Genomic DNA, 24,557 nt, shown 5'->3' on the forward strand with positions numbered 1-24,557 from the left:
AACTGCTGTGGTCATCAGTCCCCTAGAACTTAGAACTATTTAAACCTAACTAACCTAAGGACATCACACACATCCATGCCCGAGGCAGGATTCGAACCTGCGACCGTAGCAGTCACTTACGCTTGTTTTTGTAATATAGTCATATATGAAAGTGGATCCATCGCCACTCTTGTCCACCTGACGGCCACGGATTTTTTTAATTTACGGCAGCCTATCACTGAATGGTAGCGCTTTTCGTGATCCTCGATGTCCTCTAATGTGGTACATTTCACTTATACCGGGTGATCAAAAAGTCAAAGTCAGAATAAATTTGAAAACTTAATAAACCATGGAATAATGTAGATAGAGAGGTAAAAATTGACACACATGCTTGGAATGACAACGGATTTTATTAGAACCAAAAACAAAACTGCTAGACGCGTGAAAGATCTCTTGCGCAAGTCGTTTGGTGATGATCGTGTGCTCAGCCGCCACTTTTGTCATGCTTGGCCTCCCAGGTCCCCAGACCTCAGTCCGTGCGATTATTGGCTTTTGAGAAACCTGAAGTCGCAAGTGTATCGTGATCGACCGACATCTCTAGGCATGCTGAAAGACAACATCCAACGCCAATGCCTCATCATAACTCCGGACATGCTTTACAGTCCAGTTCCCGACATTACTCCTCGATAACAGCTATTGTTGATGAATGATGGTGCATATATTGAGCATTTCCTGTAAAGAACATCATCTTTGCTTTGTCTTACTTTCTTACGCTAGTTATTGCTATTCTGATCAGATGAAGCGCCATCTGTCGGACATTTTGTGAACTTTCGTATTTTTTTGGTTCTAATAAAACCCCATATCATTCCAAGCATGTGTGTCAATTTGTACCTCTCTATCTACATTATTATTACGTGATTTATTCAGTTTTCATATATATATATATATATATATATATATATATATATATATATATGAAAACTGGAGCGTATATATAAACTGGAGCATATATATATATATATATATATATATATATATATATATATATACGCTCCAGTCCGGAACCGCGCAGCTGCTACTGTCGCAGGTTCGAATCCTGCCTCGGGCGTGGATGTGTGTGATGTCCTTAGGTTAGTTAGGTTTAAGTAGTTCTAAGTGGTTTAAACCCAAAACATGTAAAATTATAAAATTTCGCCGCAAGAAATGTTCAAGATAGTGTATAACATTATCTGACGTAGAAAAGTTATTGTAGTGCTATAACTAGTGCCGCTATTCTGAGAGAAAACACTCACCCCTTTAGAAGAAATAACAATGAATAGATAATAAAGGGCTGTTAACAATGACAACTGGACGGGGAAATCACAGATAAATTCCTTAATTTGTACATGGAGCTTCGTCGAAGACTGTGTGAACTCCGTCTAAAAGGTAATGGAGCTAGGACGGTTCTTGGGTCTTAAAGCCGTGTGGGATCAAAAACCATCCGTTCATACGAAAAGATCTCGTTGCCAAAATTGCACATAAACTGCCAATGCTCTAGTGATATTTTGAGTAGACTAACTATTGACTGCAGTAGTCATTCTTGTGTTGGTAGTAAGAACGTAGGTAATCCGAAATCACAAGGGTCTAAGAATGATTTATATGGGAAACTTGCAACAGATGCACTTGAAGAATTGTAGCGTTATAAGTGAGACACTTGCTGAGAGCACTGGTGTTAGCTAGAGTCTGAAATCCCGTAAATGACTAGAAGAAGAGGAGAAGTTGCTCTGTACTACGGGCTCCTCACTGCTTGAGTACTGAACGCCGGACACTGCATTCTTACCTGAAACTCTAAGATTCGACGTTGAGGAACAAAAAATGGTTCAAATGGCTCTAAGCACTATGGGACTAAATGTTTGAGGTCATCAATGCCCTTGGATTAGAACTCCTTAAACATAACCAACCTCAGGACTGAAGCGCCTAGAACCGCTCGGTCACAACGGCCGACCGTTGAGGAACACATCATGTACGAAGCGTAGATAAGAAATTTTAAATCAACTTCCCGACGAACAAAAATTTTCCAAGAGCTCTATCATACATCGTATCGTGAATGCCGTAAACGAATACGACCGAAAACCTATTCCCCCCCCCCCCCCCATGCCGTAGTTTTCTTTTATGCCAAAGGATCTATTAGTTGTATAGAGATGCGTCTTTGAAGGAATTTAGAATGTGTGTTGGATGTAATAATTGTACTGAAGTGAGATGTCGAAGATAAAACAGCATAGCCTTCCAGGGATTCAAAAGCGAAGTACAGGGTGATTATAATTAAAATTTCGGTACTTGAGGCAGTGTGCTCAACTTCATAATGATGTTCAGGCTGTAGGCAACAGGATTTGTGTAATTAGTAGTGTTAGTATCAAGAGTTTCCGCTAGGCGTCGGTACTGGTGCGGCGACGTAGAGCTGAACCACAAGCATCAATGTGCGTTACTGTTGCCGGCAGTCAATATACACTCCTGGAAATGGAAAAAAGAACACATTGACACCGGTGTGTCAGACCCACCATACTTGCTCCGGACACTGCGAGAGGGCTGTGCAAGCAATGATCACACGCACGGCACAGCGGACACACCAGGAACCGCGGTGTTGGCCGTCGAATGGCGCTAGCCGCGCAGCATTTGTGCAGCGCCGCCGTCAGTGTCAGCCAGTTTGCCGTGGCATACGGAGCTCCATCGCAGTCTTTAACACTGGTAGCATGCCGCGCCAGCGTGGACGTGAACCGTATGTGCAGTTGACGGACTTTGAGCGAGGGCGTATAGTGGGCATGCGGGAGGCCTGGTGGACGTACCGCCGAATTACTCAACACGTGGGGCGTGAGGCCTCCACAGTACATCGATGTTGTCGCCAGTTGTCGGCGGAAGGTGCACGTGCCCGTCGACCTGGGACCGGACCACAGCGACGCACGGATGCACGCCAAGACCGTAGGATCCTACGCAGTGCCGTAGGGGACCGCACCGCCACTTCCCAGCAAATTAGGGACACTGTTGCTCCTGGGGTATCGGCGAAGACCATTCGCAACAGTCTCCATGAAGCTGGGCTACGGTTCCGCACACCGTTAGGCCGTCTTCCGCTCACGTCCCAACATCGTGCAGCCTGACTCCAGTGGTGTCGCGACAGGCGTGAATGGAGGGACGAATGGAGACGTGTCGTCTTCAGCGATGAGAGTTGCTTCTGCCTTGGTGCCAATGATGGTCGTATGCGTGTTTGGCGCCGTGCAGGTGAGCGCCACAATCAGGACAGCATACGACCGAGGCACACAGGGCCAACACCCGGCATCATGGGATGGGGAGCAATCTCCTACACTGGCCGTACACATCTGGTGATCGTCGAGGGGACACTGAATAGTGCACGGTACATCCAAACCGTCATCGAACCCATCGTTCTACCATTCCTAGACCGGCAAGGGAACTTGCTGTTCCAACAGAACAATGCACGTCCGCATGTATCCCGTGCCACACAACGTGCTCTAGATGGTGTAAGTCAACTACCCTGGCCAGCAAGATCTCCGGATCTGTCCCCCATTGAGCATGTTTGGGACTGGATGAAGCGTCGTCTCACGCGGTCTGCATGTCTAGCACGAACGCTTGTCCAACTGAGGCGCCAGGTGGAAATGGCATGGCAAGCCGTTGCACAGGACTACATCCAGCATCTCTACGATCGTCTCCATGGGAGAATAGCAGCCTGCATTGCTGCGAAAGGTGGATATACACTGTACTAGTGCCGACATTGTGCATGCTCTGTTGCCTGTGTCTATGTGCCTGTGGTTCTGTCAGTGTGATCAAGTGATGTATCTGACCCCAGGAATGTGTGAATAAAGTTTCCCCTTCCTGGGACAATGAATTCACGGTGTTCTTATTTCAATTTCCAGGAGTGTAGTTCTGAACAAGATGAGGAGGGCTTTACTCGTGAAGCAGCAATAGTGCTGCTGTTCTTTGCGTGTATTGACGCATTAAGGGAATACTCAGCGCCCCAGTTGAAGACTGTGAGTCCAAAGCTCGAATTAACTGGGGATTTGGGAATTGTTCGTGGAAGAGGCCGACAACCAGTGACGTCACAGACTGTTGAACAAGTTATTGTTTCCATGACTGACGATGCTGCACTCACTGAGCGATCTTCAAGCAATGCACGAGCTGTGTCACGACTGCTGAACATTCCGTGGTCCACCGTTCGAAGAGCGCTGCGAACAATTTATTGTTAAATGGTCCCTTTAGTGAGGTTCCCCGCTGCCTTAGATGCAGATGGTTTCATTGTCCTACTCGCTTTTCACATGGACCCTTTGAACCAGCGAAAGTTTAATTACAACCACTCTGTTCACTGCAGGATCGTAGACAGTCGTAAAATAAGTAACTATAGAGCTGACAAACAAATGGCGTGTTATTTGTTAAGCGATGCGTATCATTTTCTTACTCCCCGTACGGTAGATATTTAACTACCACTGAATGCTTTGCAAACAACAGTAAAGTGCATTGCTTCGACATATACTACCAATATTTTCCACGTCTTTTTTCGTTTAATTTACGCATGGAGCGAATAAAGAAAATTTTTCCCATATGAAGTATAATTAAACAATTTTTGAACAGAATCGACCACTTGTAAGCGCAAGACTTAAATATTGATGGGTAGCTATTCAAGTAGCAAATTGTTACCCATAGTATTTGGTGAAAATTAATGGAACAATATCTCAGGGAGAGTAAGTTGCAACAAGCACTGTTCAGAGGTGATGTAACTTCGCGAGAGCGCAGGAACTGTTCCCTGTAACACCGGCCGTGTTCTTCGCCCTGACGGCACTTCCTCATTACGCTATGGAGGCACCATAAACAAGTTTCCTATGTTACACAAGAGTTGTTAGCACTCGGTTGCGCGTTTCCTTCAGTGGCTGCAAGGGAACGAAACCAGATCCTGTCAGCGGTCGCTTTATTTCTCCTTTACGCGCAGTAAACTGCTTTACCAATGAAGACCTCATTTCACAGATTTCGTAACATGATCAATGTTGTCTACTAGCACCCGTCTTACTTTCACTACGACTGATATAAACATATCAATTGTTTCTTTTGCGTTGCCAAACTGATCTCTCTGCAAATAATATGTCTGAAGATATTGCAGACTTCGGCATTATCCGTGAGAATTAGGTATCCTTGTACTTCTACAGCGGTACGTTAACACTACACAGACAATTATCATTGCTAGTACGTGATCTTCAAGTTATATAGGTTCTGGAGGGTTCCTCACATGCTTACGTGCTGGTACGGAAATTAGTTGATGCTGTAATGACTTCTTTCGAGTGGTACTTTTGATTCAGGAGCGTTGGAAATTTCTTCCTCTTCTTCTTCTTCTTCTTCTTCTTTTTCTTCTTCTTCTTATTTCTTCTTCTTGTTGCGTGTAGTTTAATTGTGGACAACGTAGGGGCCTCTGGTCGAGTTATAGAGCAATACCGCTTCAGCTTGGCGTTAAAAGACACGGGCTACTAGTTAATAACATCTCTAGTCAGATAATGTCACTTTCATTTCGTTGGTTCCAGATGTGAAGGCTTCTTTGTCAACTGTTTCTTGTAGTTTGCGTCCCCGTCGGTTCCGCCAGCGTTTCACTTATTGTTAATCACCTGGCGGTACACCAGTGATACGTATTTGTGTTGTTTTCATATGTGAAATAACTCGTCTACATGTTTTTGATTATTTTATCTCTGTGTGGTTCATCGTCTTATCGTCAGACAACAGGAAAAAAGGAGCGTATTTAATGTTAACGTGTAACAGGAATATAACTGTTTGAAATTATGGGGTGACAATAATAATGAACGTGTTCATTGCACACTGTATACTGGAAAATTTTCTGTTGCTCCTAAAGGAAAAAGGTGGTACTATGGACGAAGTGAAAATAGCTAAACATAGGCGTGTTATTAATTCTACTTCTTCACAAAACAGAAACGAATTTTTACACCCAGCGATAGAAAAAAGTGACCTGGAGTGTACTGCCAAACAGACAATATTTAAGATGGTAGAAAAGTGTTATTTCTGGTTGCCACATTTCTAAAGTCTCCATGAAGCATGTTTCGATGTCTTTGCCTGGGGTGGGCGGGGGGAATCTGCTCCAGTTAAGAGAGATTTTTTTTTCAACTGTCGGCAATATTTGGTCTGCAAAAAAGGACAGACTTTCAATATTATATGTTAAACATCTAAACGTTAAATTATTTCAGAACTTTCTTGTAGTGAAATTTATGTTGTAATTAAAACAAACCAACCATTCTCAAAAAAGTCATGTCCAGTGAAAAATGCAACTGAATACATAATATTTAATGTTTCAGTACACTGTTAAGACTATTCAGTTAATACAAAACATGTCCTGAGTAGGACACAGAAAATGTAGCGATATGTCGTGGGTTAGACCTAAAAAGATATCGTAAGCGTGAGAGAAGAGCCAATGAAAACCCGCACGTTTCGTCACGGGGGGGTGGTTTAGTCGGCCCAAAAGCATTACAGAGATGCTCAACAAACTCTGGTGGTAAACGTTAGAAAAGAGGATTTGTGCATCAAGAAAGCAGGGCTAATACAGAGGCTCACCCACAATCATTCTTCCCGAGCGCTATTCGCGACTGGAGCAGGAAAAGAGAGCACAGTTAGTGGTACGAGAAGTACCACCCGCTGCACCCCGCCAGGTAGTTTGCGCGGTATTGATGTAGATGTAGACGATGTTTACCATATCACTACAGAAGTGGCTAGTTAAACGCCAAACGAGGTAAGGGCAGCATCTCTTGCCAAAACGGGGAGGCAGGAACATTTCATAACAATCAAACGAACAAAGCGGAGACATCCCAAACACCCAGATGCTGATCCTTAGCGCGCCATTGCACAGAACACGATACATAAACACCCTTATCTGGCTGACTCATATCCGTAACACAACACGTAACCACATTACTCAGCCGGCATACATAACAGTAATGCTTTTAAATGGCTCTGTGGGCTATGGGACTTAACATCTGAGGTCATCAGTCCCCTAGAACTTAGAACTACTTAAAGCTAACTAACCTAAGGACATCACACACATCCATGCCCTACGCAGGACTCGAACCTGCGACCTTAGCGGTCGCGCGGTTCCACACTGAAGCGCCTAGAACCGCTCGGCCACACCGGCTGGCTCATAACAGTAATAGACAAAACACTATCGTTCATGGCTGCGGCGACGAAACCAACGTCACAAGTAGACTGAAAAAGCGCATTTTGGAGTACCACACGAATATTGCTGCAATTATCATCTGTCAATTAACCGCTACTATCCACTGAACACAACCAGCACTGCTACAACTCATCAAAACATGCCCTCAAACACTAACATACACTAACTTCTAAATCACACACGCCTCGCCAAATCACTCCTTAAACCCACTAATTATAGTATTTGTATATTATAGGAGGAGGAGATAAGTGTTTAACATCCCGTCGACAACGAGGTCATTAGAGACGGATCGCAAGCTCGAGTGAGGGAAGTATGGGGAAGGAAATCCGCCGTGCCCTTTGAAAGAAACCATCCCGGCATTTGCCTGAAGCGATTTAGGGAAATCACGGAAAACCTAAATCAGGATGGCCGGAGACGGGATTGAACTGTCGTCCTCCCGAATGCGAGTCCAGTGTGCTAACCACTGCGCCACCTCGCTCGGTTATATATTATACAGTTACCGTTGCTTTACTTATGGTTTTTAAATTTTTGTATTGCTTTACTTTGTTTAAATTATTTGCTTAATCCACTAATTTGAATACCGCCTTTCAGATAAAGGAAGCAAAAATAATGGTTCAAATGGCTCTGAGCACTATGCGACTTAACTTCTGAGGTCATCAGTCACCTAGAACTTAGAACTAATTAAACCTAACTAACTTAAGAACATCACAAACATCCATGCCCGAGGCAGGATTCGAACCTGCGACAATAGCGATAGCTCGGTTCCAGACTGTAGCGCCTAGAACCGCACGGCCACTACTGCCGGCTAGAGGAAACAATGATTATCCAAAGGAAAAGAGCGTATTTCGACACAGATTTGTTTAGGAAGCGTAAGCCTAATGGAGATTTTCATCTAACAACATCGGCTAACGATACAAGAGAGACGTTGTGTAAATGTAAAAATCAAGGTCGAGAACTATCGGAAATGTCGCATTAGCGTTCTTGAAATGGATATACCATATGAGAAGTCTTAGAGAAGCCGGATCGCTGCTACAAAGCATCACAAAGGCGAGCCTAACCACGCAAAGTAGCAGTCACTGAGACTTACTGTCTAATTCAAAGAATTAATATTTACAAAATGGCAAAAATAATGCAGAAACACTCGACAATTTGTAATGTGGAAAAGGCTAGGAAATCGTCAAATTCTCCTGTCTAACCTCATATCCCAGCACCCTGAAAACTTGTAAACAATGATAGGGCTGCTGGATCTTAGCAGGTTTCATCCACTTCTGTCGGAATCTACGAGTGCTTGCGTTTTGTCTTAACGACCAGCGCCCCGCGCCCAGAATGCGACAGTTGCCCAACGGTGAATAGCGCGATCCCTGCCAACCTCCGCTTTTCAATTAAAAACCGTGGCTGAATTTTGAGGACTACTTACCGATACTCATATCGAGTAGTACCGAGCGAGGTAGCGCAGTGGTTAAAACACTGGACTCGCATTCCGGAGGACGACGATTCAAGCCTCCGTCCAGCCGCCCTCATTTAAGTTTTTCCGTGATCTCCGTAAATCGCTTCAGGAAAATTCCGGAATAGTTCCTTTGAAAGAGCACGGCCGAGTTCCCCATCCTTACAGAATACGAGCATGTGCTCCGTCTCTAATTATCTAGTTGTCGACGGGACGTTAAAGGCTAATCTCCTCCTCCTCCTCCTCCTCCTCCTAATGAGTAGTGCCTATAACGGACAAAACAGGAGCGTAATAAACATACCAGATATCAATCATTTTTACTCTTTCTGTGATAGTTAAAGATTTAATCTTTTCCCTAATGAAACGTAAATCTGGCAGACGCGTTTCAGACGTTTAGCTTTCCCTAACATTATTTGTACTGTACTGTATTGTATTGAATGAAACTGGGGGCCTAGAAACGACGGAAAGGCTTCGTCCCGGGCGTAGCCCGCAGAGGTATGCAACCCCACGACAGACTACAGCAGTCCACCTAACCCACCGCCGCCCCACACCGAACCCAGGGTTACTGCGCGATTATGCCCCCAGTGGACCCCCCGGAAACGTCTCACACCAGCCGAGTGTAACCCCAACGATTGCGTAGTAGATTAATTATGGAGTACGCATACGTGGAGAAAGTGTTTGCGCAGCAATCGCCGACATGGTGTAACTGACGCGGAATAAGGGCAACCAGGCCGTATTCGGCTAGGCAGATGAAAAACCGGTTTAAAAACCATCTATTGACTGGCCGGCACACCGGACCTCGACACTAATCTGGATTTGTGTCTGGGACCGGCACGCCTTCCCTCCCGAAAAGCAGTTGCGTTAGACTGCCCGGCTAACTTGGCGGGCATTTGTACTGTATTTCGATTATCAGTCATATCAATTTCTTTCATTTTATTTACTTTGTAAACTAATGTCCTTTCAGTTAAACATCTTTCTTTCATAACCGAAATTTTTTTTGTCCCAACATAATACACGTAAAAAGCTAATTACGTGAAACCACTTGAAACAAGCAAAATAAATGAAAAACATGTAAAGCCGTTTTGGCTCCGAAAGGGAAAATATACATTTTCTCTAATAGGTGGGAAAAGGGCTGTAAAACTGACGAGTAAATATTTTTGCAAATGTATTCAGTATTGCCTACAAACATACTCGTTACTTTCGTTACTGAAGAGTAGGTATCAAACACGAATATTTCTTCCCTGTTCTTGAAAATTTGGCGGGAAATACTAATTTATTGGCGAGCATATCAAATTCTGTGTTTTTACTTTGAGGTTCAGAGACAAACTGACCTAGTTCACAACACCACCACCAATATCACCACCACCAATACCACCACCACCACTACCACCACCACCAGAGGACACTGTTGTCCCCCCCCTTACACTCCACTCTCCCTCCTCTCTACCTCCCCTCTCAACACCTCTTCCCAGTCTACGTCCCCTCTCCATCCCCTTTCTCTCCCCTCTCCACCTGTCCCTTCCTTAATCCATCTGAAAACTGGTGGCAAAAGGGCTCAGTCTGTGCTGGGCTGTCAGATTGGATGGATGTAAGTCTTCATTTTGCATGCGGTGTGAAATACTGTTTATTTAAACAATTTGAGATGCCATTGATCGAGAACTAGACAGTAGTTTGGTTCAATTTCAGTGACTATTTGATATGGAATGTATATTTTCACTATTAGTCTAGCACCAGAGAGTTTCTCCAGCCCGTCTAGTTAATAACCTTACATAGGAAATAATTATAAGCTATCACTGAAGTACATGGGAATAACATCCTACAAATCTACGAGAGAATAGCTGATGCTGAGAGGAACATAATGACAAGTAATAGTAATATTGACCCACAGTTCCACTGTACCTGTTTTTTTTTCGTTTTTTTTCTTTATTGTTATTTTCAAACCTGTTTACAGGCAGACCTGCAGCAGCATACTACGCCGCTCTTTGGCCTCAGAGAAACATATAAAATACAAATGAAGACAATGTGAGATAAAAGTACGGTGGTCAGATAAACGGAGACAAACACTGTTTAAAATACATGGAGCCGTTCACGGGCATAGAGTCCAAGATAAAAGTTGTTCGTACACTTGGACACATACATAGACGAAAATTGTTACACGTGGATATAGGTGCACAAAACGAATAACGCTGAACCACTGAAGCACAAAACGACGGCACACACAGAAACACGAGGCATTGATCTCTGGCGCGCGAATTTTCACTAACCGTGTACGAGTCCGAGTCCGAGGATCTGCCAAGAGAGGAGGAGGGGGGGTGGGAGAGGGAGAGGGGAGAGCAGATGCAATGGGCAGGGGAGATCGGGGGAGGGAATGAAGGGGGGGGAAGTCCGGGGGAAGAGGGAGGAGCAAGGGGACGGGGGAAAAGGAAAGAGAAGGGAGGGAGGGTGCCTAAAGGAAAGGACACAGGAAGTGGGGCTGGGAGGATCAAAGTTGATAGGAGGGGTAGATGGAGGGGAGTAGGACATCATCAGGGCGGGGGAGCTGGCGGAAGCCACCTTGGGAGAGGGTAAGGAGAGTGAAGAGATGGAGACCGGGTGGGACATGGGAATACAGGCGCGGCAGCGGGTGGGGGTGGGAAAGGAGGGACGAGACTAGTGGGTGAGGAGGATGAGTTTGCGGGAGGTGTACAGGATCCGTATCCTTTCAAGGAAAAGGAGGAGGTGGGGAATGGAATGAGATTGTATAGGATCCGCGTGGGGGAGGGGAGAGCATGGCGTTCAAGGATTTAAAGGGATTTATAAAAGGTAGGGGGGGGGGGCGGAGATCACTGTACCTGTAACACGTTGCTCCTATACACAGGACTCCTGTAGCAACATCATTTGGTAATGAAACACACTTATGCCTATTTGCGAGTTGGAAGTCGCATCCTAGCCAACAGAAACATGGGAAATATATCATACAATATTTTTTACGACCGTAGTACTCATGATCTTACCTAAACACGGTGTCTCAAGACGAAAAAGAATATAATAAGACACCTCCAGTCTAGTCCAACGCCATCTACCAGTGTATTGTGTACCTGAAGAACCAGGCAGCCGAGAAACTGTGGCTTGTGACAGGCTTCTTAAGCCTCAACTACCAGCTGCCCAACCACTCCCACCGCTGACCAAGGCACACCATGGGGTCACTTGTAGTAACTGCAGTCCCATCATTAACAGACTCCTTAGTTTAAAAAATCCGAAACTGGGATGTTGTTTTGTCAATACACCTCGAATTCTTGACGCAAAATGTAGATATCTCCCTTTTATACAAGACATTTTCAACGAAAGAAGCAATGAACATACACACATCTTCGCATTGTTGAAGTATTGTTACTTGCTGTGAAAATCCTGTACGACACTGGCACAGACTACACCTCCTCTAAGCATTCTGTCACCAGTTAAAATCCGCCCGGGGTGGCCGAGCGGTTCTAGGCGCTACAGTCTGGAACCGCGCGATCGCTACGGTCGCAGGTTCGAATCCTACCTCGGGCATGGATGTGTGTGATGTCCATAGGTTAGTTATGTTTAAGTAGTTCTAAGTTCTAGTGCTCAGAGCCATTTGAACCAGTTAAGAAACATCTGTTCTTATCAGCTTAATAGCTGCCACGACCTGCATCACGGAATACTAAATTCTTTTTTGGCTGATGATGGAATACTAAGTGCACGCTCTATCTTTGATACAGGATGCCTCCTCACTCTTAAAGTAAAATAATGTCTTGTCACATACGAAATCTCTCAAGGTAAAAGTACAGACAAGTTGTAAATATCAGGTTTATACTACATTTCACTTTATGAATTTGACAATATAGCTGATTTTATTACAATGGTCAACTCTCCCTGCGTAGGTGGGAGATTGAAATTCCGTTCCAGAGTTAAAAACACTTACAATAACCAGCTTTGGTCAGTAGTAGCCAATCTCTTAATAAAGTGCTGTAGCCTTCTTAAGGAACACTTTATTTGCCAAGGATGGATACACCGTTTACTGCTTTCGACTAATTAAATGGCTATCTTCAGATCTGAAAGTATATGGACGGCTACAGGACAATATTCATTATACAAAGAATAGACGAAATTAATAACTTCTTAACAGTTGTAAGACTACATACCACTAACAGAAAGCAGTGTGTGCATCGACTATTGAAGCAAGAGGCTTTGTCACAGTTGTGTTTACAGTTCCAAAGGATAAGAAAAAGTTGAAAATAATTTATGCAACTAATACACTGGTAAAAAATTATGCACGATTTTTTTAATAGCACGTAATGCGATTATGACACGTACTTATAATATACAGTATGTACCATTTCATTGTGCAGTATAACAGATACATCGAAGTGATACAGTGAGAAAATAAGGAGCTATCTCGACTGTTGACAGTATCGGATGAAGCTGTCTAGCTGACAACAATAGAGAGACTGACCGATGTTGTAGTTACAGACTTTTGAGTCACTGAAACTGGAATCAGGTAGTAGATCAGAAAAAATACGATAGTTGGGCAGAATAACATAAAATAAAGAAAATACGAGACCAATATGATGGTTGAGATCGGAGCTAACGCATATTTGCATCTATAACCTCCACATCAATAACGTACTGTTTCCAGTGGAGTGCATCCTCCATAGGGCCAAACAGATGAAAATCGGTAGGTGCGAGGTCGCAGTTGTAGAACACTGTATTAAAGACTTGTGAGCTCTTCTTTGGTGCATAGAGACGGTTGAGGCTTTGCGTTGTTTTGGAGAAGGAGAAGTTAGTCTGCAATTTTGTATGGCGAACACACAGAAGTTCCCCAGCGGGCACACACCTTTGAGTACTCCAACTGGTGGACGAGCGTGTCAGCACTACCAACAAGGACGTCCACATGAGCAGCGAGGTTTTCGATTGTGATTCGTCGATCATCTCAAATAAGACGTCCACACGTTCAGAGACTGCAGGAGTCAAAACTGTGCGTGGCCGGCCGGCACGCGGGACATCGGACAGTTCTGCACGACCTTGCAGTATTGATAAAGGCCTCGCCCAAGGACTCACCGTGCTTTTGTTCACTACCAGGCCTCTGTACACATTCTGCAACTACTTATGAATATCTGCGATGCTCTGGTTTTCCTGCAAAACGAAGTCGACGATAGCATTCTTCTTGGAACGCAGCTCCGTTAGAGACGCCATTTTGAAGGCTACCTAAAACCCCGACACCTATCTGAACTGTAGGGTCTCAATCGGGAATATTGCACTATCCCCCACAAGAAATTCTGCATTTTTTCAGCCGAAATTGACCGAGGAAAGAAAATGTGTTTCATTACTTATTAAATGCCTCTGGTACATTGCGTGCAGATCGATGTCTACGTTATCGTTATGTTGGGTGTCAATAGCATGTTGACTATACCTCGTGCAGGATACGGTGGTCGATGCGCAGTGACCAGTTCTCGTCGAAAGCGTTTGGAGAGTTCATTCGTTTATTCGGAAGGGGGGGCCGATAAGTGCTTACCACTTTTCGGCCGGTGACTGATGACTGAATCGTGGCGCACACGCTGAAATCTTCCTCGAACAGTTTTACAGAAACTGTTGTTGTTGTGGTCTTCAGTCCAGAGACTGGTCTGATGCAGCTCTCCATGCTACTCTATCGTGGGCAAACCTCATCATCTCCCAGTACCTACTGCAACCTACATCCTTCTGAATTAGTTTGGTGTATTCATCTCTTGGTTTCCCTCTACGATTTTTACCCTCCACGCTACCCTCCAATATAAATTTGTGATCCCTTAATGCCTCAGAATATGTCCTACCAACCGATCGCTTCTTCTAGACAAATAGTGCCATAAATTTATCTTCCCCCCAATTCTATTCAATACCTCCTCATTAGTTATGTGATCTACCTATCTAATCTTCACTATTCTTCTGTAGCGCCACATTTCGAAAGGTTCTATTCTCTTCTTGTTCAAACTATTTATCGTCCATGTTTCACTTCCATACATGGCTACACTCCGTACAAATACTTTCAGAAACGACTTCCTGACACTCAAATCTATACTCGATGTTAACAAATTTCTCTTCTTCAGAAACGCTTTCCTTCCCATTGCCAGTCTACATTTTATATCTTCTCTATTTCTACCATCATCAGTTATTCTGCTCCCCAAATAGCAAAACTCCTTTACTACTTTAAATGTCTCATTTCCTATTCTAATACTCACAACATCACCCGACTTAATTCGACTACATTCCATTATCTTCGTTTTGCTTTTGTTAATGTCCATCTAATATCCTCCTTTCAAGACACTATCCATTTCGTTCATCTGCTCCTCCAAGTCCTTTGCTGTCTCTGACAGAATTACAATGTCATCGGCGAACCTCAAAGTTTTTATTTCTTCTCCATGGATTTTAATTCCTACTCCGAATTTTTCTTTTGTTTGCGTTACTGCTTGCTCAATATACAGATTGAATAACATCGGGGATAGGCTACAAACCTGTCTCACTCCCATCCCAACCACTGCTTCCCTTTCATGCACCTCGAATCTTATAACTGCCATCTGGTTTCTGTACAAATTGTAAATAGCTTTTTGCTCCCTGCATTTTACACTGCCACCTTCAGAATTTGGAAGAGAGTATTCTAGTCAATATTGTTAAAACATTTCCGTAAGTCTACAAATGCTAGAAACTTAGGTTTGCCTTTCCTTAATATATTTTCTAAGATAAGTCGTAGTGTCAGTATTGCCTCACGTGTTCCAATATTTTTACAGAATCCAAACTGATCGCCGGCCGGAGTGACCGAGCGGTTCTAGGCGCTTCAGTCTGGAACCACGCGACCGCTACGGTCGCAGGTTCGAATCCTGCCTCGGGCATGGATGTGTGTGATGTCCTTAGGATAGTTAGGTTTAAGTAGTTCTAAGTTCTAGGGGACTGATGACCTCCGATGTTAAGTCCCATAGTGCTCAGGGCCATTTGAACCATTGGAACCAAACTGATCTTCCCCGAGGTCGGCTTCGACTAGTTTTTCCATTCGTCTGTAAAGAATTCGCCTTAGTGTTTTGCAGCCGTGACTTGTTAATCTGATAGTTCGGTAATTGTCACATCTGTCAACACCTGCTTTCTTTCGGATTGGAATTATTATACTCTTCTTTAAGTTTGAAGGTATTTCGCCTGTGTCATACATCTTGCTCACCCGATGGAAGAGTTTTGTCAGGACTGGCTCTCCCTAGGCTATCAGTAGATCTAATGAAATGTTGTGTACTCTCGGAAACTACAGAAACTACTCGGTAACAAATATTCATGTTTTATTTTCTTGTGGCTTTATATTTAGATTCATGCTTATGTCTCCACTATTTCGTAAATGGTCATATTTTTGCATGATTTACGTGAAGGTAAGACATACGTGCAGTTCGGAGAAGTATGCAATGAAATATGTCGCTATGATTTTGCGTTTGGCGCATATTACGTAAGATGTTGCTGCGTATGAAATTTAAATAACATATTGAATTTTTCTCTAGATGTGGGTAGAAGAAGAAAATTGATCTAATGTAGCACACTTTTTTGCTTTCGCGCCGCGTCAATGATAAAACCATAGTGAAATATCCGCAACATTCGTCGTATTTCGTAAGCGATTTCAGATATCGGAATGAGATTCTCGCAAATGATAGAATGCAAAGAGGAGAATATATCAAAATGTCGTCATTGTGTAAAACCTCATTATATACCGTGTTACTCCAATAACTACAGACTTTTACGGTGAAAGAATGCGATTTTTAAATGCCATTAATGGCAGGTGAAACGAGAAACTCTATGGGTTTTGTAACAACATAAGCAAAGTTCTTACACGCATTTTGGATCAAGGATGTGCTTTTTCATAAGATCCCGACCTTACTTTTCCTCAGTTCCTCACTTAATAAAATTAATAAACCACTGTTTCAGAATTCTCTCGCAGTTGTTTCTGCAAACCATGTTAGTGGGGTGAGACAGCGTGTCTTGGCAAAATAAGCAAATTTTGACTTGACAACCAGAGAAATGTGTAAGGTTTACTCAGAATTCGCCTCTCAGGTTGCCTCTCTTAAAGCCACAAATGGTTAACAGGCCAGGCGAAAATAAATCGCTGCATTTTCGGCGGAATTCTTTTTAGATTAACGAAAGCAGAGGTGACAGCACATCTTTTTGAATGGTCACCATGGAAGTGTGGGTGCATCATGCAAATGAGCGTAGGTTTCAGTTTAGAACGGAACTTTTCCATCCGCAGCTGTGCATTTGTCCTGCAGCGCTCTGAGCTACAGCCCCACCACAGCCGATCTGCCAACGTTTCCCCAGCCAACTGCGTATCTAGCGGCCACGGCATTTTGCGTGCACTGTAATATCGATCACACAGAAATATGGCATAAACATAGAGTATGGAGGCAAACATTAGTACAGCAGTATAATTCCATTCAATAAAAACGCTCAGGATGTAGGCCTACGTAATGCACAAATCTACGGAATTCAAAGAGATCGTTAAAAAATTTCTTAGGAGTTGGGCAAATATGTCTCCTATCTAAAGGACATAGAAACATAATAGGATACGAATTGATAATCGCTGCACCATCTTCGCGATCTTGGTAAATAAAACATCTTCCTAAAGAAGACTACTGCTCTGTTAAGACTGAAAGTCATCGATTGAAAAAGAAGTAATATCCGGCGTTCCCCAAGGAAGTGTTGATGATGATGAGATCCCATATTCCGACGAGCGTAGGTAACGATGCCGGAGACCCGCACCGCCGACTAGGCAAGGTCGTAGCAGAGGTGGTTTGCCATTGCCTTCCTCCGACCCTAATGGGGATGAATGATGATGATGAAGACAACACAAAAACACCCAGTCATCTCGAGGCAGGGAAAATCTCTGAACCCGTCGGGAATCGAACCCGGGACCCCGTGCGCAGGAAGCGAGAACGCTACCGCAAGTTCACGAGTTGCGGACAAGAAAGTGTTATAGGCCCTCTATTGTTCCTGATCTATATTAACGACATAGGAGACAATCTGAGTAGCTGTCTTAGATTGTTCGCAGATGATGCAGTCATTTACCGTCTTGTATAGTAATCAGATGATCAAAACGACTTGCAAATGATTTAGATAAGATATCTGTATCGTGCGAAGAGTGGGTGTTGACACTGAATATAGAATACTGTGAAGTTACTCACATGAGTACTAAAAGATATCAGCTAAATTTCGATTACGCGATAAGTCCCACAAATCTGAAGGCTGTAAATTCAACTAAATACTTAGGGAGTACAATTACAAAAAACCCAAATTGCGACGATAACATAGATAATATTGTGGGTAAAGAAAACCAAAGAGTCCAATTCATTGGCAGAACACTTAGAAGGTGCAACAGGTCTACCAAAGAGACGGCTTACACCACGTTTGTCCGCCCTATTCTGGACTATTGCTGTGCAGTGAGGGATCCACGTCAGGTAGGACTGACAGATGACATCGAAAAAGTACAAAGAAGGGCAGCTCGTTTTGTATTATTGCGAAATAGGCGAGATAGTGTCACAAACATGACACATGAATTGGAGTGGCAATCATTAAAACAAAGGCGTTTTCATCTTCACATGAAATTTCATTCACCAGTTTTCTCCTCCGATTGCAAAAACATTCTGTTGGCACCTGTAACACCCCACCCATCACGTATCTGGTTTTGGCGTGTGTTCACCCCAGCTAATTGACTAACAGATCGACAGAGAGTGCAAAACTGCCGCAATATCGGATAACGCAAAGAAAGTAGTAAGGCCCTGTGACTCATTGAACTACAGTGGCAGCGTTGACATTAATTGATTTAGAATTGATCCCTTTTAATTAAAAAGGGGTGTACAGTGATGTTATATTCAGCTATTAAACACCAGATGCAAATGTTGAACATAAAATTAAGAAAGTGACTTGGAATTTCAACTACTTGATTGAAAACAGATGCAGTCGATTAGCACAAATTTATTTTAACTCACAACCTTCCATCACCACATTACATGTCTCTCCTAACAGATAGTGGGAATAAATTGCTTTTACATGGAGTAAAACGCGATAAATCAAAATTAATTCCTATCGACTGACCCAGGCGTAATACAAAATGCGAGAAGAATTCTACAATACATGGCCCATGAAACCCTCGTGGAAAATTTGCCAGTGTGATCCAACAAATTAATCAGTGGCCTAATTCAAGCCAGAGCGGGCGCATTATCACTGAACGCAGTGTGGCGGGGCGGCGCCGTTGTGGGGACGTCAGACAGCCTCATGGTGCTGCAAGGCTGCGCTCGTCTATTCACTTCTAGCTATCTTGTTCAGTACATAGCTGAACGAAGACTTTCCATCTTCAAGCCCAATCGCTCCTTTTGCTAAGTCATAAACTGCAGAGATGCTCACTCTCTCTCAGGCAAGCTGAGTAAAGACCGCCACGTCCACACTCTAGGCAAGCTGGGAACGAAAGACCTCTATGGAGACTTCTGCCAGTCCACTCTTCGCCTCGGTTTCCCTTCCAGCAAAATCACTTACGCCAATTGCAGTGCAAGTCGCGTTAATCATGCGTCGCTTCCCAGCCGACCAATGCCTGCTCTGGGAAGTGAACAAATTCCCACAAAATTTCCCTTCCTTTTAACTTTTGCTAATTAGCTCCTCCCAGGCCACCCTTCAAGGTTAGCATCTGCATAAAACACCAATTTTTCCGAAATTCTGGCTCCCAGGAGAGTACTTCAAATTGCTTGGTGCTACATTCCCATCGGAGGCCGGCGTATTTCATTCTGTCGCTCTTCACCTGGATTACTTCAGACTCTGAGGACTGTGAATTCAGTGTGAAGTCAGGAACACCCATATTTTGGTCTCTGTTGACCGCTCCACCATAGCTTTGCGTGGCTTTCTCGCATGTTTCACTGAAAACGGGATGATGGAAATTTATCAACAGGCGTACAAGTTCTCCGTCTGCTTCCCAGTACATCAGAATGGGGTCAAGCACCCCCTCACTGTCACTCATCTGAAGGCAGCTGGAGGCCGCGACACGTTACCGCTTTCTCAGAGTTTGAGCTGCCCTAAGCTGCCCATTGTCGCTTCCCTTCGCCGCTCCCCAGCCGCGCGCCTCCACCCAGCCTGGTCAACTCTGAATACTTCGCTGGGATAAACTAGCCCCCAGTACACCGACGCATCTCCACAAAGATTTCATGTTGCGTGATTTACTTTAAAACCATCACCCAACATTGATTATTCCAATACGTCCATAATATACCCTCTACAAGATGCATTGTGCCTTGTCAGTCATTTTGTTCAGCCCTATTGTTCGCTCAACGTAAGTTCGGTGATCTTTAATGACTTCATGTAAGGGTCATAGTTCTTGCCATCTTACACACCGACCTACTTAGGGAGAAATAATATCACGATGCAATAAGAGAAATCAGGGCTCGCACAGAAAAATTTAAGTGTTCCTTTTTCTCTCGTGCCGTTCGAGAGTGGAGTGGTAGAGAGACAGCTTGAAGGTGGTTCATTGAACCCTCCGCCAGACACTTTATTGTGAATAGCAGATTACTGACGTAGATGTAGATGTAAATGTAGATGTAGATGAAGAGAAGTGGGTCCACACAGTGCTGTACAGCGCCACCACTGTGCAGGTGTTTGCGGTGCGTCTGGACAGCGGCCTGCCGGATTGGGTGCGGCGGCAGCGGCGCGTGCCCGACTCCACGCCCTTCCCGTGCGACACCCGCGGCGGCCGCTCCGCCCAGAGGCCCTCCTCGGTTCACCGCCTCAGGCCCGGCGACATCGACGTCGTCGCCGCCATGGGCGACAGCCTCGTAGCCGGCAACGGAGCCCTCGACGAGTTCGCGCTCGGCGCAATAATAGAGTACCGCGGCGTCTCTTGGTGCGCAGGTACGTCTCGCTGCTCTGTCCCTGCTGGTCGTGCCAGCTGAACCACCATCAGGAACACAACCCAGCCGTCTTGGATGTGACTGAATTTTTTCATTACGAGTGTACTGAAGAGCAATCTGTTCTAATTGTTAAAAAACTATTCAAAAGCCAAGATCGCACAACCCGTTTCAACAGTTTTAGTTGTCATCTTCAGGTCTGAAACATATTTTTGTAGTGTCGAACATATGTACTTTGAAGTGCTATTGTGTAGCGTATTTCCGTATTTGTATCATGTAACAAGCATCTGTGAGCAATATGTATGTGATTTTCGACAAGGGGCTCTGTGTTTTTAAATACAAACAAACCTTTATAATGTGCTGACTTTTAACCACTTGTTATTTTGTGTATGAGGTTCACCGTAAAGTGAACGTGTTTTTCTACAAAAAATGTGAATGACCTTAAGATGACAGCTAACACTGTTGAAACCTGTTTCTTGAATAAAAATTTTTTGTGCAAAATGGTTCAAATGGCTCTCAGCACTATGGGACTTAACCTCTGAGGTCATCAGTCTCCTAGACTTATAACTACTTAAACCTAACTAACCTAAGGACAGCACAAACATCCATGCCCGAAGCAGGATTCGAACCTGCGACCGTAGCGGTCACGCGGTTCGAGACTGTAGCGCCTAGAACCGCTCGGCCACCTTGGCCGGCTCTAAGGAATGGTCTTCGCCTTTTTTAGTGCAGATTATCCCTTGGTAAACCATTGCTTAGATTGTTCTTTGGTCTAAGGAGCATTGTAATGTATCCATGTTTCATACATAGTAACGAAACGACGCTTAAAGTCTTGAGGAATCTTTCTAGACAGCTGGAAACCATCCTTGCAACACTTCACACGATTCCGTTTTTGGTTAAGCGTGAGCAATCGCGGAACTCATCTTGCAGATAGTTCTCTCGTGTCCAAATGTTTATGAAAAGTATCTCATTCGAGCTGCCAACAGCAATAGCGATCTCACACACTTTAACTCTTCTGTCAGCCATCACTATATCATGGATTTTATCAACGATTTCTGGAGTCGTAACCTCCACAGGGCCTCCAGAACGTTCAGCATCACTTGTGCCCGTATGGCCACTCCGAAAATTTTGAACCCACTTATAAACTGCTCTAATCGAAGGTGTAGAGTCACCGTAATGTTATCAATCTTTTCTTTAGTCTCCTGAGCAGTTTTGCCTTTCATAAAGTAATATTTAATCAGCACACGAAATTCTTTTTCGTCCAATTTTTGGCAATCATTCGACTTCCTTGATTCACACGAATGCCTAACACAAAGAAATAGGCCCATCTGGCTTAAACTTGGTGTGCGTTCTTTTCAAAGTTTCTACTAACTAAACCTCTATACGCGCTAGTGGTGCCATCTCTCGGACTTTGCACGGACTTTTCAAACGCCCCTCGAAGAGAGCCATGCAGGGGGGGGGGGGGGGGGGGGGGTGAAAGAATATATAATATTTTGAATAGGAATTCATGTCCGGAAACATACCGTTTCGTTTCTACGACGGTTTCAGTGCAGATGTTTAAGTCATACACTTCTGCTTGAGGATCTGAATTAGGCGTGATGTAATACAAATATTAAGTAACAGTCTGAATGGAAACATAACGAAAAATCGATTGGTCATTTACGTGTATTTGTTTGTGTCAACACTTATACATTACGTGTTTGCAACATTCCAAAACAAAAAATAACACAACCTACTGTACTTACAGAACAGTACTGATGCATTACAACAGCTGTGGCGAGCACTAACGTTCGTACAGACCATGTTCTGATACACACTCTCCATACCACGTGGTCTCTTCAGTTCTACTGCAGCGGCCAAAACTCATGCCAGCAGATCTTCCTCCACCTCTACTGGAGTCTCGTAAATTGAACTTTGTATACAGCCCTCCAAGAAGTAGTCCGTAGGAACTAAATCCGGCGATCTCGATGGCAATGCAGTTGGACCACCTAGGCCTATCCATCTTTCACCATATCGTCTGTTGAGATTTCTCCGGACCTCACGTGGGAATTGAGGTGGAGCACCGCCATGCTGAACGCACACTTCCTGACGCACATTCGGTGGAACAGCTTCCAATAACCGTTAAAATACGCTCTGTAGGCAAATAAAGTACGCAGGACCAGTAGCTTCAGTAAGAGGAGGTATGGCCCCATCACATAAGCGTCCAGAATGCCTGCACATACGTTAACTGCAAACGGGTGCTGAAATCTCAGAACATGCTTCACACGAGGATTTTCATCTACACAGACATGGTTGTTTCGCGAATTCAAAACACTGTCCCAACTGAAATTACATTCATTTGTAAACAGCATTCGACGTCGAAATAGCAGCGTGTCTACGCGACGGTGCAGAAACCACGTGCAGAGGCAACGCGTTGTGGAAAATCGGCTGGTGCCATACCATGTACCCTTTGTAAGTGATACTGATGTAACTGTTTCTCACACGGAACGTCCCAGGCGATACTTTGTCTGACACCCATTGCACGCGTAATTGTTAGAGTACTCCTTGACGGTTTCTCTTTAACTCGATGCAGTAACTTTTTCCGTTGATTCTGGCTTCGCAATATAGAAGAAAATGTATATTCCGAAAACATTTACCGAACCATATTTACTGTGTCGCAGAAGCACAGGCATTGAATAGGTCTCAAAGAAAAACAAACATCAAACGACATGTGACCGTCTGACATAGTACACGTGATACTGTCTACCCTCCTTCACACAAGGAGAAGCAACTATGAGACTTATCTCTTTCTAATGGTTCAAATGGCTCTGAGCACTGTCGGACTTAACAGCGGAGGACATCAGTCCGCTGGAACTTAGAACTACTTAAACCTAAGTAACGTAAGGACAATACACACATTTATGCCCGAGGCAGGATTCGAACCTACGACCGTAGCGGTCGCGCGGTTCCAAACTGAAGGGCCTAGAACCTTATCTCTTTCCCTCAGCAGACGTGGACGCATTACAAATCTGAAATGAATCCGTCGTAGAACGGAAAGTGTACGTTTCGGGATATGGGTCCCTAATCAAAATACTATGCACTCACTCCCCTCTTCAGTTACTAGAAGTTTGTAGCGGAAATTTCGGAACAGTGTGTGTAAATGAAGCATTAAGTCAGCAATTTCAATCAAAATTCACTGTTTTCATAAACATATGTTATAAATAATTGTGCATACTGTCCAATCTGCTCTCTGAATCGTTTCAGTATGGACAGGACAGACTTCTGTACGAAACCTCTCACTATATACCAACCAAACTTTGTCTTTCGAAGCTTATAGCGTCGAGGGTTCTTGGCCACAAAAATGACAACAGACGCCATGTTCGCCCAGTTGTTACGATATGATCGAATTGAACGAAGGTGAGCAATTACGACGGTCATGATTTCGGAACCAGCCGATATCCTAGCGCCGGCGAGCATACCTTGCGCACAGTTTACAGCTGTGGGACTTACCGCTCCCGAGTTTGCAGATAGTTAAATTCATGCTGATAATCGCTTAGTATACAGTATACAGGGCGCTATTTAAGATGATACTGGACTGGTGGTTTGAAGTACCCTGCCTGGTTTCCATTACCTTTCATCCTAGTGAACGAAGTTCTCCATGTTTTCTCTCCTCCCACTCTCTCGTAGCTTAAGGGCTGCACCGTCTTAATGCAATACTTGTCATACGATTAAATGTTTTATATTTTATAGTCTTATACTCTATCAATAAGCAATAGAGCTTGTCTTTCATAAATTTACAGTTATACTAGTGTATCAGGTCACATCGTCATTTTATTGTGGGTTATTGGAGGAACTATATGCAGATGATATCAGAACATACATACTTTCTATTATCTCTTGCTTCTCTCCGTTGTCCTATCCATTATGTTAATTAAACATCAAGTGAAAACGAGCTAGAAGAGTATACAGTGCCAGCCACGTTCGGTAAACTAGACAACACGAAGGGGAATAACATGAGGAAAGCAGAGAATTCGTCTGCACAAGCAGACATTAGTATTCACACCGTCGTCTA

At 43.9% G+C, this 24,557-nt stretch overlaps 1 protein-coding gene across 2 annotated transcripts in view; it reads left to right on the forward strand.

The window, feature by feature from the left end:
* LOC126312349 (phospholipase B1, membrane-associated-like) overlaps positions 1 to 24,557 on the forward strand; it is a 226,390-nt gene that overhangs the window by 75,545 nt on the left and 126,288 nt on the right. For both annotated transcript variants that reach the window (XM_049992240.1, XM_049992241.1), the window contains exon 3: positions 20,258 to 20,513. In XM_049992240.1, the coding sequence (XP_049848197.1) occupies positions 20,258 to 20,513 (256 nt within the window). The remainder of the gene's footprint in view (positions 1 to 20,257; positions 20,514 to 24,557) is intronic.

The sequence above is a fragment of the Schistocerca gregaria genome, chromosome 1 (assembly GCF_023897955.1).
Source record: "Schistocerca gregaria isolate iqSchGreg1 chromosome 1, iqSchGreg1.2, whole genome shotgun sequence".
NCBI classification, from domain to species: Eukaryota; Metazoa; Arthropoda; class Insecta; order Orthoptera; family Acrididae; genus Schistocerca; species Schistocerca gregaria.